At 41.7% G+C, this 19,792-nt stretch overlaps 1 protein-coding gene across 1 annotated transcript in view; it reads left to right on the top strand.

Moving 5' to 3' along the window:
- The window catches only part of LOC133346230 (diacylglycerol kinase beta-like), a 149,705-nt gene that overhangs the window by 7,469 nt on the left and 122,444 nt on the right, over window positions 1–19,792 (top strand). The window contains exon 2 of the mRNA XM_061557769.1: window positions 14,275–14,361. Within this exon, the coding sequence (XP_061413753.1) occupies window positions 14,295–14,361 (67 nt within the window). The 5' untranslated portion in view covers window positions 14,275–14,294. The remainder of the gene's footprint in view (window positions 1–14,274; window positions 14,362–19,792) is intronic.

Here is a 19,792-nt window from a genome sequence, read left to right as displayed (position 1 = left end):
ACCTACAGCTCCAATTAGAGCCGGTTTTGGCACACGAGGGTTTGAGGTGTGACCAGACCCATGCACTGCTGAGTGCCCTTTGTCATCGCAGCACTCACATACTGGATTCGTTGAACACTCAGGCAAAGTTCCAATATGATTTGCCACTTGCAATGCTCACGGCCAGGAATTAAACCCCAGACTACTGGGGTTGCTCACTACTACCGCATCTTCTTATTCTTCTTCGGCAACCCTGTGCAGTCGAGGATGATTGTCTTCCACCATTGTCTTATCTGTGGGTCTGGGTGGGATGGGTGGCCCCTGGGTTTCTGCCGCTCTCGCTTCCCCCCCCCCCCCCCCCTCTTGTTCTCGTCGTTGTCGGGTTCCGAAATGCTTAGATCCTTGCAGCAGATTCTTCCTTCATTTGGGACGATCCTGGGCAATAGTCTTCCACGAGCTGGTGTTGATATTGTAGTGCTTAATGTTGGCCTTCAGGACATCCTGGAAGTGCTTTTGCTGCCCTCCTCTTGAGGATACGACTTGGCTGAGTTGGGAGAATACACTACTTCCTTATGTGCCCACGTAAAAAACGTGTGCTTCTGGTTAATCCATTGATTAAGATATATATCTGGTTATGTGTCTTAGGATGTAACATACAGCATTTACTACGTCTTCAAGTGAATTGAGCAAGCAAGAATCCTAATAATACTCAAATACACATTTATGTGATGTAGATATTCTAAGAAAACACATTCTAATTTATTCTTAGGGTAGGTGGATTCAGAGTCTCTAGGTAAACTGCAAGTTAATTGAATGAAGTTTCTCATATCCACAGCCCTATTAAGCATGACTCCTATTATCCGTGGCGTTTTCAGTCCGCAGCAAATATCCATGTGTAGTGAGTCCAACTGAGTCGCAGACGTTATTTTTTAGAGGCAACACATTTATTGTAACACGTATATACAAAGGGGTAACTGCTTCTTTACCAGATACAGCCTGGGGTGGTGACCACCCAGCTAACTACTCTATACGTAGGAGTTACAGCTACGAAGGGTCGGACCCTCACTCAGGTCCCCAGCCACGTGTTGATGCCTCGTAGGATGTAGAGCTTCCAGCTTGTAGATGTAGAGCTTCCAGCTTGTAGACGTAGAGCTTCCAGCTTGTAGACGTAGAGCTTCCAGCTTGTAGACGTAGAGCTTCCAGCTTGTAGACGGAGAGCTTCCAGCTTGTAGACGTAGAGCTTCCAGCTTGTAGACGTAGAGCTTCCAGCTTGGAGATGGAGAGCTTCCAGCTTGTAGACGTGGAGCTTCCAGCTTGTAGACGTAGAGCTTCCAGCTTGTAGACGTAGAGCTTCCAGCTTGTAGACGTAGAGCTTCCAGCTTGTAGACGTGGAGCTTCCAGCTTGTAGACGTAGAGCTTCCAGCTTGTAGACGTAGAGCTTCCAGCTTGTAGACGTAGAGCTTCCAGCTTGTAGACGTAGAGCTTCCAGCTTGTAGATGTAGAGCTTCCAGCTTGCAGAACGAAGAGCTTCCAGCTTGTAGACGTAGAGCTTCCAGCTTGTAGATGGAGAGCTTCCAGCTTGGAGAACGAAGAGACTCTGGTCCCTCTCAGGGACCCACCTTATATCCTCGGGGGTCGGGGCCGACTCTGCCCTCGGCCCCGCCCGCCTTCTCGAGCATTCTAGCTCCCTCTCGATCCCTCTCGAGAGCTCTCCCCGGACACGTGATAACCCCCTAGCCCCCTCACCTGGGGCCTTCTCTGTGGACACTCCAGATCACGTGTCTACGGGGTCAACCAGAGTGCCATGGCCTGGGGCAACCCTGCCTCTGGGCTGACACTCTCCCGCTCCCCCTTGTGGGAGCCCGCACTACACGCTATGCGTGGTGCCCACGCGATGCCAGCGCTCACCAAGCCCCGCTAGGGCTGGTGCTGTGCTAGATCCGGCCTCACACAGCAACCCACACGGTGCTGTCCGTGACGTAGGAACATCGCACGCCACAATTCTCCCGGGCCGGCACCATACAGTGACATCCCCGATGTCACTACACATGGATGGACTCTTTATATTACTGTACATGCATTTCACAGATGAGTCCCCCCCCCCCAAACGTCAGCAAATTCATCTTTTCCAATAAGTGGCGATCTGAAAGCACTGGATTTTCTCTATTTGCATTTTTGTTTTTCACAGATAAGAGGAGTGACCCAGAGCTAGTGGCAAATTCATTGTTTTAGCCAAGTTACATCTGGCAGGAGATAGTTTCTGGGAATAGCTGTGGATAATGGGATCTGCTTGGAGCACGCTTTGTGTTGCTTGGTGAAGCGGTGCCACACGGTGGTTAGCATACGGACCTACGAGTCCGGGGACCTGAGTTAGATTCCCGGCCACGGCGAATAGCAGTGGCCAGTGACAACTGGACCAGACCTGGTTCCATCGCACCTTCTCGAACCGACGCTCGCCAACGTGGTGAATGAAGTGTGGTGGAACAACCCCTCCATGACTGATACGGCATCGGCACGCCCTTCATTCTTGAGCAGTGGGTTAAAACGAGCTGTAAGATGTGATTTCATTATTTGTGATTGTTATTTCTTTTCTCATGGATTACTGTAGTTCTGTGCACCCCTTGCAGTGCCGTGTTTGAGTGGAGAATTAGAAAATGACGTGCTTTTTGTGAGGCTAAGGCTGATTCCAATGCAGTACAGCAGGTTCGTCTACTTCACTAATAATGGGGCATGGCCATCCACGTGACTGAATATATGACAAAAATACTGTGACAGATCGGTAAGAATAAACAGTATTGTCTGCGTGGTTTTTTTTTACTGGACCCTTGGGAACGAGTATGGTTGAGAGCCTAAAGTTATCCTAATTATTCTGCAAAGGATGGGTTGGATTTTGTTCATGCACCACGAAATATGTCGAATTGAGGGTGGGTGAGGTGCAATGTATGTGGCATTGTCAGAAGTGGCCAGTTTTGTTGCAGATGTCATACATCTCTTACGTGTAAATGAGTCTAGAATTCGAATGACTGGAGTTATTTAAGAGTGTAATAATGACGTGTTCTCACAATGGCCAGTTGTGATGCTGTAGGTAGTTAAATACACCACATTTTCATTGGGTGTTTTTGTGGACTTCTGTAAATGCATTTAAGGCAGTGCAAATTCAATTTAACGTGTTAACACGACCACACACTTGCATAAAATCTAACCCAAACATCATCTGTGCAGTATACGTACATCGACACGTGCACACAAACCATGTGCAACATGGTACATCTCCAGCAGAGGCGAGGTACGGCAACCATACTATATTGTACAATCGGACTTGTATGCTCCCTGCCTTCACCCACCTGCCCTGGCGTCTTTTGGGGGAAGTATGATCAAATAACTCCCGTTACGAAAACACAGAGTGCGAGGAATCATTCATCCATGAGTGGATTGAGAAATCGCCGCAACGTGTGCGTGGCACTCGAGTGCAACACACCACCGGTCCGGCGAATTCCCCCCCCCCCCCCCCCCCCAATATCGTGCGTGGAGAACGAACGCGTGGACAGGATACACTTGACGTGTAGACACACTCCACCCCATAGGGGCACACCCTCGTTTGTGAAGGTGTGGATTTTCTATTACACGCTTTTAACACATTCCTGCGGAGGGAGCTGGTAGGAACGTTGGGTTGCTCGGTCAATGGCCAGGGTCAACGGCAGCGTGGTGTATTCCGCAAATATGCCCGACTGTGAGGGCGGGCACAAGCCGGCGTGAGTAGGTTAAACGTTGAGTTTTATAAGGGCACCACGGGGTGACCAGCCCCTCCCCTCCCCACCCAGCCCCACCCCTCCCACCCCCCACCCAGCCCCACCCTCCCCACCCATCCCCTCCCCACCCTCCACTCCCCACCCAGCCCCTCTCTCCCCACCCAGCCTCTCCCTGCACGACGGACGGACACAATAATCCCCTGTGGGCTGGTGTAACCAGGAGGTTCCTACCAGTATATTTAACTCATTCTGTTGTCGTTGTATCCTCAAATCTTGTAATTAATTTTAACCCACTTCCCAATGTGGTATCGACTGCAAATTTGGTATACTAATGTCATATTGATGACAATACTATATTCTATCATTAAAAAAATATTTTTAAACATTATTTTTTATATGTTATTTTACGGCTTGGGTCTAATTGTCCACGCTCAACTGACGTTGGCTCTAAATCATCACGGCACCCTTACGTTATGGCAAGTTTCGGGGACACTTTCTCGAGTCGTGGAGTTTTTCCATTACTCGTACGGTACATTTCATTAAAGCGTGTTTTCAAAAAGAAGTATTTTTAAATGTTACTTATTGCATTGAGATCGACTACTGAGTGACCTGGGTCAGGTATGTTTACCGGCGCTAGAGCAGCGGTCAGGGGAACTATTGCTGTTTTAAACAGATACACTTCAGTTGGCGTTATAATGCAACTATCACCCGTAATAAATTAACAAGCGGCAATAATACGGACAGTTTAACGTGTTATTGCACACAGACAAAACACTCATTGACTTGTACAGTGATTGGATTTCAGCCTCAGACAGTTAACACTGAAGCCTTTAACAGAGACATTTAAAGGCTGAGGCAGTTAAACCATAAACAAATCCAGTGCTTTTAACCCAGGATTTGTTTATGGATTTCAACTTTGTTCTCCCCAAACAGTCATGCAGCTCTCCATTGAGCATGTTTAGTGAAAACTAAACAAAAAGACACGCTTGCAATTTGGAAGACTTAAAAACAAATCTTTGTCATCCTTAACATTTTGGCTACAGTGATATATGATTATAATTTCACTGTGCCGATGTACCATGTGATATCATACAACTGCCGTGAACAGTGATTCATTCGACACTTGGTCAATAAACGACTCATTGCTTTATCCACACCTTCAGAAGAGGACAACGCAAGCCGGCTGCATTTTTTGTTGTTGCGTCTGTCAATGGACGAGACTGCCTTCGGCGAAGAACATTGTAGAGGACTGTAACGCGGAGCCTGGGACCTTTCTGACTCACCTGTACGTTCCTTGGTGCCCCGCCCATCTGCAGCTGAACAATCCTCGTGAATGTTCAGTCGCACAGCTGCTGTGTACGCTCATCTGTGAGTCAATCGTGGTGGCGGCGGGGCGCCCAACTGAAATGCATTGGTGTCAGCAGATTGCAAACAAATACACTGTTAACACACTGCTGTGCTCTAACATCGAGCGCTAAGCTCCTTTTTTTAAAGTCAATATACATTCAATTCGCTTAGTGAAGGCGTAATTTCAGCAATAACAAAAAAAAACCCACCCATAATGACAGGCTGCAGTGGCTATAAACAATAATAATAATGCAGCATCAGTTATATCTCTCATGGGAATTCATGATTTATGTTCGACTTGTTCAAAACGATGAGTCCAAAATAATTGAGAACGATCTGGAGTAATGCTTCTAGCAAGGATAAAGCAAGTGCAATGTTTGCATTTTCTAGGACCGAACAAGGATCTGCTCATAGCTGTAAGAAGGAATGTTTGTTATATGCTGTCTTCGAAGCAGCCCGAGTTAATGCAGCATGCACCTTATACCACTGGCAGACTTCTGCACGAATCATATTGGAGTTGAACAGTTCCACGCTGAATGAGAGCTGCCCGAATCTGAAGGTCTCGATAGAGTCTTGAGTTCAAAAGTCATAATGTTTCTGAAAGATGATTATCCTATGGATGAGTTCCATTTTAAAACTTTAATTCATTTGAATTGAACTCTAACAGGCTTTCTGACATGGACGATGTGTGCAGCGGAATGGGATTCCATTGCGCACATGTAACTTAGTGAAGCTTCAGTTATGCTTAGATTATCTAAACATTGCTGGCTCAAGCAGACCAAAATCGCGATTCAGACCAATTCCAGGTGGCCAGAATTGCCATTGAAATGCATCACTGATGTCAAGTGCGTGCAATTGGCCAAATTTAATCACTCTACTCAAATGATAAAATGCATATTTTATAAGAGTCAAATGAAATATTTCAACAATGGCCATACTTATGTTGACAGTCAAATGTGGAGACATCAGTCTGAATTAAATAGTCGAATACATACCATGTAGCATTTATTCAACCTGTGCCAGAGTTTCATTGTATTTTAGTGACACTTCAAGGAGCTGAACTGGTTGCCAAGAAATACAAACATAGCATAGACATGAAGAGAAATATGATTGGATGAAGATATTCAAGTGAAATATCGGCTATAACGGGTTTATTTTGTACATTCTGAACTTTAGCATGCGCCCCAAAACATAAAAAATCACTATTGTATATTTACATATATTTGTCTTAGATATTCACATTGATATTTGGTACATAGTGTCAAAGATCGAAATAGTAACGCATCGTTTCAAAGAATAAACTTTTCAACTTGATAGAATCTTTGTTTGGCTTTCGGTCGTACAGGAATCTGCTCGGCAAGCCAACGCATGTCTCCTGCGAAGGCATTCATGGCCACTTTTGGCAACATCGCGACCTCCGCATGCCGCCACGGCTATTTTCTCCCCAAACGTCTTACAACTGTTGCAACAAAGGTTTTATTTTTATCGGCATTTACTTTTATTATGATACACTTGTTCATTGTAAACAGCTCCCGATAAGAGTATGTAAGTTATTCATTTGTAAACACTGAACGATCAGTGCCCACTGGGATTCATGCGATTATCCCAACCCTGTGATATCGTTGTGGACATTTGAATGCACATGGTACAACAGGGAACTTTAGTTTATATGTAAATTGTATAGACTGTTATGTGCAGTCAACTAAGGTGAAGTAGGACTACAACACGTAATCAATATGTTGAGGCCGTACGTTTTAAATGTATCATGCAGTGAATGTTAACTTTAAATATACATATGTTTCAATTCAATCTTGGTAATAAACACGTTGGCTATTTTCCATTGTGACCTAATTCAGTGTAATTAATTTCAGTATTATTATTGACTTGGATCATTTATCAGCCGGTTTGTGCAAGTGAAGAAAATGAATGAAACCAAACAATTGATGGCTTTGAGCTCAGCCAAGAAACACTACACCGAACAACAATAACAGAAAGGCACGAACCTTACACAATTACCTAAATTATTTACGGCAGTATTAGCATTACTTTATAATATTAATAGCATTAAGTGCAATATTCCAAAAAGTTATGGTATGTTTTTTTTTTGGCTGTCATTTGTCATCATTATTTACACAACCACATTTTGACAGTTTTAAACCTTTAAAATAATATTACAAAATAGAAGTTCAAATGTAACCCCTCTGATTTATGTGTTTAAAATATAATGTTTTGTAACTTGACACTTTTTTGGGTTCATTATCTTCATGTTCCATTGAGCAGATGTCACTGTTTATTTAAGTGAATAGGGTTACTTGTTTGACTCCAAACCTGAGCACCTTGGCAATAAGTGTGCCATCCATGTGGTCATGTTAGGGTTAATGTTTCAGCAACCAGTGACCCATGCCCCAAAAACCAAAGACTGAGATGCAGCACAATGGATTGCTCCTTCTTTTGATTGACCGATGCTTGGTGCTCCCATAAGAATTGTCAGTTCGTGTTAATTGATCGCGTAACAGCTCAACGATGCAGTGACCACAGGGGAGTGGGTGTGCCTGAAACTGTGCAAGTATGGGCAGAGTCCACGTTGGAGAATAATGCGATTACCGCATATCGTAACAAAACAAGTGTACATGCTCATGGAGGCAACAGAAACTGTGGGCGTTGGTAATATATCTTCTTTGTCGCAGCATTGCAAATACTTCTCCGTGCCATGTTATGGATGAATTAAGAAGGTTGTGGTGACCGCCCTGGGAAAAACTAGTATGCTATTGCCTAAACAGTTGAATGATTTTTCTCTTAAAGAGAGAGTTCAGGTTTGAAGAGAAAAAAAAAGCTCACTTCCACTTTGCTCTGTGTTTTCCCCAGGTCAACATAGTCAGTTACTTATTCTTATAATGACCCTGGACAATGGTAGTATTTTTTTGTTGTATTTTCATGTAATGTCTATTTTTCATCAATATTCTTGTTGTTAGTCACACATTTCAGTGTTCCTCATGCAGATAATCATATTGTTGATATGATTACAGTAATGGTACCACGGTCATGGAATTAGCTATTTTATTCTATGCATGTTTATACCTTCCTTAATCCAATTCAACTTTAACATGTTTTTTTTTAAATATTCACTTGCAACGATTGTGAGAAGGTGGTGATAATTTGGTTTCACTACATTACACGACACATTTCTCTGTTACTGTCCCCTCCATTGGGCATACTTCTCAGCGTGTGCCATGATGTTAGCCTCTTATGGCTGTCACGTGTTTAGTGGTTGTGCTGATTACAAATTATTGTACACATTGAGGTGAAGTGATGCTCATTAGCGCGCCTTCTGTTTAGCAATCTGTGAATTACATGTTACTTCTCACCATCTTGAATTCTGATTAATTTGTATATTTACTTATGGATACTTTGGGTAAATGTCTACGTGACATGTGTTTGTGTCGTATCATACCATACCATAATTATGATTTTCAATTATGTTTACAGGCCTGCTGATGAGCTCTCATGCATTATAATTGTAGTAAACTCTCAACATGCTCTAGTGTTGCCATTTATTAACATTTGAAAGCAAGTCATTCAAACCCAATCTTAGCAATTTTGTGTTTGTATTTCCTCTTCCCAACACAATACCCAGGTTTATAATCAGCAATTATACGGGATTTAAGAAGGAGTAACGATTATCATGGTTGGCTCCGTATGTTCCGAAAGAAGTTCAACATACATAGACAAATTAGATAAGTTTTGCTTAATATAATGTGGATGCCCTCTGTTCACTTATGTGGTAGAAATCACAACTAAACTGCAGCCATAATCTTGCTGTTTTGAGTTAAATGCTTGGTCCACCTTTGCTGCTTTGCTAAATAAAAATGAGCAACACACACACATTAAAAGGGGGGCTGCAATGCAGAGTTTAAAGAGGTCTCACGAATTTCGCAGGAAATCCGGAGCCTATCCCACAAGACCTAGAGACAAACATAGAGATGCCAGCTATTCAAATATACGTTTTGTTCTTTAAAGTCTGCTTGCATTGTTTAATTTAATGAGGCATATTTATCATCATTCCTTTAATGTACAGCCCCATTGGTATGACGTTTCTACGTGTGTGTGGGTATGCCTGTAGAACTATAAGATTCATGTGGTAATGTAATCAGGGGCGGTTTCTTCATTAGGGCGATTGGGCGACGCACCACCAATGTCATTCAACCACAGAGTTTCGCGAGCCGTTACTGTGCCTCTGGATATAGTCCAATCAGCGTCATGTCACGTTCTGTGGAGTACCGCCTCTTTTTGGGCGATTTCACTCCGGCTGAGAATCGCCCAGAGTGTTCCCATAGACTTACATTCAAAGATGTTTTTTTTCGAACGGCGGGCGCTGCAATGCATTCTCTATGGCTTCCGGGAGGGCTTGCACTAACGTGCTTACGTCATCATACGTAAGCACGTTTCATCCAACAATATTATTTGTCGCCACCTAGTGGAATCTTTAATAAAATAAACTGAGTGGATTGTAGTAATAGTGAGTATAGAAACAAACAAGATGTATTGTAAGAGTCACTTTATTTTTCATTAATATTAAAGAAGTGAAGTTGCCTTTACATGCTTAAGCTGTTAATTTATCCATTGCATGGGTGGACCTTATCAATCATCGAGACATTTGCCCCCCCTGAGAGATTTTGCAGGAGCCGCCACTGGTAATGTTTAACCTGAAGTAATCAAACACCTTTTCATATTTTGTTATATGCTGCTATAATCGTGTTCATTTATTTGCAGCACACGTATTACTTCCTCATGTGATCATTGTATTATTTTAAACATTAACAATATGCATACTGGACCTTGTCCCTGAAAAGTGGTCTCCAGGTTTATTTTCATAAGCAGGGCTGGCCACAGATTCCTGGAAGGCTGAGTCCAGAGGTTCAGGTCTGGTCGGCCAGAACAATAAAACACAAGGTAGTTGTGGAGCCCTCTATTGTATGTGGCCCAGGACCAATCTTCCCTTTTGCTCCCGTTTCAGTGGCCTTGTCCATAAGTATGTAAAACGTATTTCCTGTTGAAATGCTACGTGTAATTAAATGAACACGTTTATTCCAAAGCCTGTCAAATAAGGTTAACCGTTGTCTATGTTCTCCGCTCGTGTTTCAAACCATCCACACACGCACTTACCTCATTTAGCATACGTTTCTCTTGAGCCGAAACATGTGGTACAGGTATGGGAATTATGTCACACCACCCGCCTTTTCATCATTGTTTTTGGTAAAGCTTTTGAAAAAGGATGATCCTCCATTTGAATCCAATATTTTATATACCTTTTATATATTTTTTATTAACAAACGTGCTGAGTTTTTTTGTTATTTGTGCTTGTGCACCACTGCCAACGCAGCACCGCCCAAATAATTTGCTACATTTTAATACCTACGCATAAAATGCGACACAGATCATTACATCTTATAGAATAGAATGAATTTAAAACATGTTATGCATACGTTGAAGATTCTCGTGAGGTTTCATACAATCGAAATAATGTTTCAAAGTGTGCTGCATTAAAAACTGTGCCATCCGTACCTTCTGATTGAGTCGATGCATAGAGCTGCGTTAAATGTGGTGTCGTAAAATGTGCTGAGCAGTAAATATAATTTACCGTTTTCTTAGATTTTCGTAAATATCAGTTTTCTCACCACTGGTCTGGACACTATTTGAATGATTGTTATCCATACCCATCCATGTTTTGATCTGCAGAACACAGTGCCTGATGCATTGAATGGCCTCATCTCATTCTCAAGCCTCTATGATTAAGTCCCCACTCAAATGTCCTATGCACATTGGGAACCTCCACAGTACCCAATCTGGACATTTATATATCAGCAAATTGGAAATGAGGAATTGCTTCCTTTGCAGTTTCCTGTAGTCAGTATGCCGTAGTGATTTCCCATCCCGCCTCCTTGCCTTGCAATTCGATGGAATGTTACAATTCAATTAAATCATCAATCGATTCAAGATAAATTATTGGGTTGGGCCACACAATGATCTGTGATCTGACCAAAGTTATAATGTTAAGACGCTCCTCCACCTGACACTGAGATAATAACATAAATCGTGGTAGAGTAGTGAAACAATAGTTAATGCTCTGTGCTGTTATCCCAGTGACCTTATTTCGATTACTAGCATGAGTGATATCTGAACAGGTCCTATGCTGCCCCTTTCAATTACTGCACTGACCAGCATGGCTGACAGTGTGGGAATGCTTTCATCCAGCATTAGATGGACAAAGCTGTGAAATGTTTTTTTTTTAACTCTTCTGAAATATATATTTTAACAGAACTCATCTTACCTGCAGCCCGAGAAATGTTACCCATAATGCACAGCGAACGATAGGGATGCAATTATTCATATTATGCGCAGGGTTTTTCTACAATTTTCTACTCCATGGTTAGAGGAGTAAATTTGCAGATATTCTCGTGGAAAATAGGATCCACGATCTTGGTCCCTCATATCACTGTGGATAGTCGAGTTTTGTGTGTTACCATTATTTGTTCATGTCAGTATCTGCTGTGGTGGTATAGTAGTTAGATTAGTCAATAATGAACTTCATCCCATTTTGATACAATTATTACCACGTTCTGTGAAGTGAACAGTGATTGCCTTATGATTGACTTACCTAGAGCGCAGCAGAGACTTGAGGCTGGAAAGAGGGGATGAACACCTTGAAGTGGAGCATCTCTGTGATGTGGATGGTATATTAGTGCAGCGTTAGCGTAGCAGAATACAAACAGGTCCCAACAGATCCTTCCAAGGGGACATTTACATTTTTTATAGAAGGCTGGTGAGATATTTGACTGTCCCCTTATTTTATGTATTTGTATGTATTATATCTATATAAAAGGGAAATTTGTGAATATGTGTGTCCTTTCAAAATGTTTAGCGTACTTCCTGAAATGCAACAAACTTGACATTTGCCATGTGGGTACTTTTCAGACTGGACACCATGTAAAAATTATAAAAATAGACTTTGGTATTTTTTTTGGGGGGGGGGGGGGGCGCAATAATGCATATATTTTTTGCACGCCAAGTGAGCTGTGACGTCACATCTGTCATGTCACCCGCGCACGTGCAAGCGTAACTCATTGTAGTGTAGCGGTTAGCGCGCTGCGCTACGAACCCGGCGACCCGAGTTCGAATCCCGCTCACGGCCACCACCGGTAACGATTATTTGAACCGGTCCTGGGCCTCCCCTAGGTCGGCTCGGCCTCAAACGAGTAACTGGTGTAGTGTGTGAACATCGCCACTGGGGAGACAAAGGCGGCCGGGCCATGGTGAATCCAAGTCCCGGGCGAAGCCGGGTAGTAAAGCTAGTATATTATAATTTCAAGAGTAAATGATGACCTATTAGACTCCAGTACAATAAACTGACTCTTCTGGGCTGTCAGTGATATGGTCAGCACCCAGTTTATGCATGTTAGAGCTTTAAGAGTTGCAGCTGCATGTTCAGACAGAAAATTGTTCATTTAGAGCAGTGAGTGAAGCCATATATTTAATTATAACATAACTATGCCCTGCTTCAACACGATGCGATGAGTGAGTATTATCTGACACCTCGGGGGTTCACAGAACTTGACTTAAAATGTTTATCATTATTTCATACTTCATGTTATCATTGGCGTTTTAATCAAGTGGCAGGAATGTGGTTATTGAACTTGCTGTATGTGGACTGCCATTTTTTTATATTTTTGTACCAGAGGTACAATAACTGACTTTGGATTTAATTTAGAACCGTATTGGTGGTATTGTATACCTTCATAATGCATCAACCATATGGAACGTTTGTCTGATGGAGAAGAATGTTGAAGTATAAGCATATACCAAATATACCAAAACATATTTGTCTGTATCACCTGCAGTTGTAAGCAATGGCCATGGAAATGTTGCACTTTGTAAATATTTTAGCGACACACGAGCCGTGCTTGGCAGAGGAGCCCCGGTTATTTTAAGCATGTAATGTTTAGACAACACTTGCCCCTTCGCGCCATCAAGCTTCATTTGTGAGCAAACAGCCAATAAAAGCCCTCCTCCTCCTCCTATTGTACAGCTTGTGTTGTGAAGCACCTGAACCTCGCCATCCTTACTTTGTTACTCGACAGATTGATTAAGGTATCCATAATTGGCGTGTGTTTATTTTCTTATTTACAATCAACGCGGTTTCCCCTTGTGTGTCAACAAACACGTGGTAGTACTTACCTCGGTAATATCTGCACTGAGCCAGCGGTTTATATTATTTGATAGTACGTGACAACCACTGTTTAGTATTTTGTTTATTGATCCCTCAAGGGATGATGTGCTGACGATTCGTGATGAGTCTGGCCTCGTCAATTTAAGACACTAAATTATTGCGTTGGGATTGTTCGTGTCAAACTCCTTTACCATCTCTTATCAGTGTTTATGTTGGTTGTATATCTATATATAATTACGCTGCATATGTAAGCACATGTCCAAGCCACACATCGCATACACAGTACGTGAAGACCGATGGTTATACGATATGGAATAAGCATTGGATATATGTCGCATAGATTTAAAAATAGGGTTTAAAAAGGAAGGCTAATGTATCATCTGTAACAAAGGTGTATTGACCTAAGCACGGTGTGAAATATATTTACAATGTCGATGTAATTCAATTGATTTATTTTACTGATCATATTTTCTGTAAATAAACCCCAGCGGTATTTCTGGATGGGTGGGGGGGGGGATCCCAGTGGCTCCTCCTCTGCTGCATATTGTTGTGAGCAGCCTTCATTAGTAATTCATTCCCTTTTTTTCATTGCTATGTCATTACGTATCTCTCCCTCTTCCTCAAACCCAACGCCCCCACCCACCCCGTACCTCCCTCCTTCCCCCTCTTGTCTCTTTAGAGTCTGCATTCGGTGCGTGGATGACCAGAGGAAGGGAGTTTCTGGACAGAAAATCGTCGGTGGAGGGTTCCTTGCGGCGAAAGCATTGAATCGACGTCAATATCCCCTCTGCTCACCGGGGGTGGTTGTGGTTTCTTCGGTGAAAGGGAGCGGTTCACGAAGAACCGTGGGGGTTTTCAAGTCAAGTCTGCATTGAGTGGCGCTATCGGCGGGCTGCTCCTGAGCATAGCTTCTTGACGACACGATGGACATTGTATGTGCAGTGTAATCACGCCACCTTCAATTTATGTGGACAGTGTTGAAAGGAGATAGCAAGATGAGTCAAGATAAATGGACAACGCTGAGCCCTGCCGAGTTCTCCCAGCTCCAAACATACACTGAATGTGAGTTGTGTGTGTTTTTTTTGTCTGCTTATTTTTGCTTTCACCCTGTAATGTTAATTATTTGTGGAAACAGATATTTCTGTATTTGTATCTATGGGTTGTATACACGAACATGATGTATATTCTTTGGGTCTTTCGGTAAAGCCACATAGATAGAAAAAATAATAAAAATATCACGACGTTTCGATCGCACTGCAAGTAATTGTCATCAGGTGAAAAAATAGCGAGAGAGCTGCTGAGGCAGGGTGTTACAAAGCAGGGGTCGGGAACCTTTTTGACTGGGAGAGCTATAAAAGCCAAATATTTCTAAATATCTTTCATTGAGAGCCATATACAGTAAAACCTTGGATTACGAGTAACTTTGTCTGCGAGTGTTTTGCAAGACGAGCAATTTAAAAATAAATAAATCTGAATTTGATCAACGAGCGAGGTCTTGCAATACGAGTAGTACGTGTATATGCTTTGTCTGCTGAGCGTCACGTGATCACAACTGATATACGAGTGCCTTGATATACGAGTGCTTTGGATTACAAGCACGTTTCCGGAACGAATTATGCTCGCAATCCAAGGTTTTACTGTAGTATTTTTAACGTATAATAAATTAAATATGTCTTACTTTTAATGCGACTTCTGGTCACGGACCCGTGACCCGTGAAATTTATCTTCAAAACTAATTTCTGTTTACTTTAAAAAGGCACAGTATTATTAAGCAATATCACAAGTATTTTAAAATCAGTTCCAAACTGATTTCATTATTTATTATTATTTTTTTCAACTCAAAATTGTCTGGGAGCCATATGCCGTCACCGGAAGAGCCATATATGGCTCGCGAGCCATATGTTCCCGACCGCTGTTATAAAGGTTTGAGATGGGTGTAGCCCAAGGGTCATAAGCGTAGTGGGTGGGGCTAGTGATGACATTTGCATGTCAATGTAAGATTGGAGAGCCACCGCCACATCAAGGAAAACGAACAAATATGTTAGTGAAGCATTTAACCTGTTAATGCAAAGGCATTTAACCTGTTAATGTAACACCAGAGAGTCTAAAATAACTACTAAACATCACAGCCAGTTATGACTTAACCTGATTAATAACGTCCTTCCAATGATTGCTCAGTTTGTACCCATCTTCTCAGTTGAAATTGTGTCTGTGTTTATAGATCTGGATGGCTTCATGAACGAATCTTTGTTGATAGCCAGTGGGTTTGCAGAGTACCTTCATCTTGGAAAAATCTATTTCGTGTATGCCCACAGCATTAGAACAATGATCAGTCACGGCTGAGGTCAGAGCCGGCCCAGCCACTAAGCGACGCTTGCAATTGCAAAGGGCCCCGTGGCCAGCAGAGGGCCCCCTAGAGTCACTGCTAGCTAGTGGGTGAAAAAAATCATACATCAAAGGGGCCTCCAAATAAAATTTTGCTTAGGGCCCCCAAAGGTCTAGGGCCGGTTCTGGCTGAGGTATTGGTCCTACCGTGTTTCAGATATGAAACACGGTAGGACCAATACCTCAGCCCAGATCTCTGCGATCTTACATTTACATGCAAATGTCATCACTAGCCCCGCCCACTTGACTTATGACCCTTGGGCTACACCCATCTGAAACCTTTATAACAGGGGTTGGGAACCTTTTTGACTGGGAGAGCCATAAAAGCCAAATATTTCTAAATATATTGCATTGAGAGCCATATAGTATTTTTAACGTATAATAAATTAAATATGTCTTACTTTTAATGCGACTTCTGGTGCTGCATGGTTTTGCTGATGGCCTTGTAGTCTGGTTCGTACGTGTTGAGGTTGAGCTTCATGCAGGCGTTGAGGCCCCGTGACCCGTGACATTTATCTTCAAAACTAATTTCTGTTTACTTTAAAATGACACAGTATTATTAAGCAATATCACAAGTATTTTAAAATCAGTTCCAAACTGATTTTTAATTTAATTTTTTTCAACTCAAAATTATCTGGGAGCCATATGCCGTCACCGGAAGAGCCATATATGGCTCGCGAGCCATAGGTTCTCGACCGCTGCTTTATAACAACCTGCCTCAGCAGCTCTCTCGCAATTTTTTTCACTTGATGACGATTGCTTGCGTTGCGATCGAAACGTCGTGATATTTTTTAATTTTTTATATCTATGTGGCTTTACCGAAACACCCAAAGAATATGAATTCCTGCAGTCACGAAAGCTTTAAGTCAAGATATAATAATGTATATTTTAAAACTAAAGCTGGTCCTGCACCACTTGTAGGCAAAGAATATTTTCCAGTTTTTTATTTATTTAAAGTACACACAAAATAGATGTTTACTCACGTTTAAAAATGATAAAAGTCTGTAAGGTACAATTCCATGTAATGTATGGAAGCATTGCCAAATGTGTTGGTGACAGGTGGACACAACGGCAGGTGTGCATTGCCCGTGTATGTGCTTTGAGCAGCTTCCCACGGTATAAGTGCAGAGGTTTGGATGTCTTTCTTGTCTACACCTGCCTGAGCCCGTCTGAGGGGCCTCACAATATAGCCTGCTCGTGCAATGTAGCCTGCTTGTGCAATGTAGCTTGCTTGTGCAATGTAGTCTGCGTGTGCATCTGGTCACCATGCTGCATTCAACCTTCCACGTAGCCTGACGACTCCTATACTGGACTTTGAAAACTTTAACACAGGGAGAGTACTGTATAAACAGATTGATAAACTGTTAACATGCGGTCTTGCATTGTAATTCGGCCATTCTGTTGTGTATTTTTTTTTGCCAAAATCTGTAGAGACCTCCAAGTCGTGTTCAACTTTCAAATGGGAGTATTGACTATAAATACATAACTTATCCCGTTTAGATCTGCATGTTCAGTCTCGTGTTGGTGAGAAACTGCTTGCATCCTAAAGGAAAGAGTTGTGAAATTATCTAAAAATAGATGTACTTATAAGGGAATTGCATTTAACAGAGTATTTTTAGGTTGTTTAACCAAAACATGTGATTATTTATTTATTTGTATTTGTTATGCGTCCCCAAGCACACACATAAAGACAAGGGTCTGCCAAGTTAGTCTAAAATACTGTCGAAGCATTTTCTCCCGAATACAGTTTACTCACAACAAACTTTCTGTGGACTGCTGGGGCAAGTGCTCTCTGAGTGAGCACCTATTAAGGGCAGCTATAGAGGGGTGTCCACGACCACAACTTTGTTTCCTCAGTGCTGATTTTAAAAAATCTACCATGTACAGGTTTATAGCCAGGATGTGTTTCAGAAAACCACAACATAAATCGAAAGTTCTTAAATCGAAGCATTTTTGGTGGATCCATAATGTGGTACAGAACCTAAACAGAGGGATGCTCAGTCACCCATTGCGCATGTATACTGTTCAACCATCGGTTTAAACAAATAAGTGTATGTTCTTGATATATTAAGATATATGACCTTGTCTATTATACTGTAGGTATTATTATTAGTTTATGATCTACAAATAGTTTATACTTGAAAAAAAATAGTTACCATAAATACAGTATTTGGGGAAAAAATATTAAGAGTACACATGAAAGAGACTATAGCTAGTGAGGGACGCAAACGCTTGGGCACTATCTGGCATCTGAATGTTCTCCGTGAAACGTTAAAAAATTAGGGCTGAGTGGCAAAGTTTGTAAATCTCGAGTACGTGATGGCGAGGTACATAGTACGTTAAATGGGATTTGGTATCAATAATTTGAGCACGTTATGGCGAAAATTAATAAAGCGGCAGGGCGTAAATAAGGGTGTTACTCTATTTGTTCAAGGCTGAATGAACTTAGGGAAAGTCCAGGACAGATTCAGATACTACATGCTACTAGTCATATTCATAGATGGGTATTGAACCCAGGTAATCAGGTTCGTAGTGCATTGTACTAAAGATTGCACCATCTTGCCTCAGTCACACGCATTCACAAGCAAACGCACGCTTATCTTCCATTCATTGAGTCGCTTATTTATTACGTCAATATGTTGGGCGCACAAATACAGATTTTTTCTTGTAATTTATTGAAACTCCTTATCAGAAAAAATATTAACTTTCTGGCTCGAAATGAGTCCCCGTGTGCGACAGCACTGATTATATTTATCTGCTGTTTGGTCTGAAGTTTGTGGCCTAGTGATCACCAAAGAAGCCAGTTGCTGAAGCATGAAGTGATTGTAATCACTCAGACATTATTCATAACATGAGGCCACATTCCACTATCCATTTCAAAAGTCATAGTGTCTCCGTGCCGAAACAAGCACGGCATGATGCTCATCTCTGTTGGCAGTCCTGAGCTAGTGGTGAACATTGCACATTCCCATGGCAGTGAGTCTTTCCATATAAGAGCAGTTGCTGACTTCCAACAAAGTGATATTTATTTTAGTGACCATGTAAAGATGATGTGATTTCGATTTAAAGCTTTCGTGACTGCAGGGATTCATCTTCTTGGTTCTTTCGGTAAAGTCACGTAAAAGGGAAGTAATAAAATAATAAAAATAAAACATAAAACATATTATTTTATTATGTTTTATTTTTATTATTTTATTACTTCCCTTCTACGTGACTTTACCGAAAGAACCAAGAAGATGATGGGATTTCTTGGCCTTTGACCGAGATTTGAAAATGTGCCCTTCCAAGTGCAGGTCAAGGGCTCCAACACGGTGCCACCCAGTTAGGCCTTTGTGAGTGGGTGGATATAATAAAACTCACTGTGCATGAGAAGTCTCTGAGATCAAAAGGTCATGCCATTTTTATATATTTCACCCACTCGAGACTTGAATTTAGGATCTCATGGGTAACTGGCTGAATATTTTAACACATTCTTCAGCTACTAGAGCCACCTAGCTATTTCGTAGGAAATATCCTCAATATAAGCACCCTTTAATCCACGTTTTGCATGATCTAACTATGTTGTAAAATCAATTAAGTGACTTAATAAAAACACAATTCAAGCCCATATAAAGTAAACACAGATGTAACATTTACTGTTGGAATTGTTATATGTACTGTGTAAATGTGTTTGAACTCACCCCACTACTGTTAATGTGCAGTCATAAGTCCTGTTCTCTCAGTGGCATTTAAACAACGGGGTAAAGTAGAAGGGCATCGTGTGAAATTCCCAAGGAGTGCAGAAGTTCAAAAGCGTATCTTAAATTTCAGACAAAGTGATGCCTGCCCCATGGTTTCATTGGGCCTCTCAAAGGCGGTGACAGAAATTTTTTTCTATTTTAAATGTTTGCCTCTACTTAAACATGGATTTGATGAAGAAATTATTTCATATATAGCTTTTAAATACCTCACACACAAAATGCGAAAGACCTCAATGTAATGTACAGTCGTTGTAAATAGCCAAATTGTACACAAGGCTGTTTGATAAATGTCCTTGTTTTCTTCCAAGCAAGATCAAGTTTAAGCAAGGCAAGCAAGGCATAGCGTTTTTGCTTAGTTGAATTCATTC

The sequence above is a fragment of the Lethenteron reissneri genome, chromosome 23, assembly GCF_015708825.2.
Source record: "Lethenteron reissneri isolate LAM-NWPU_2019-01 chromosome 23, ASM1570882v1, whole genome shotgun sequence".
Classification (NCBI taxonomy): domain Eukaryota; kingdom Metazoa; phylum Chordata; class Hyperoartia; order Petromyzontiformes; family Petromyzontidae; genus Lethenteron; species Lethenteron reissneri.
Note: the sequence above shows the minus strand (reverse complement) of the source record. Positions and strands in the feature narration are given on the sequence as shown.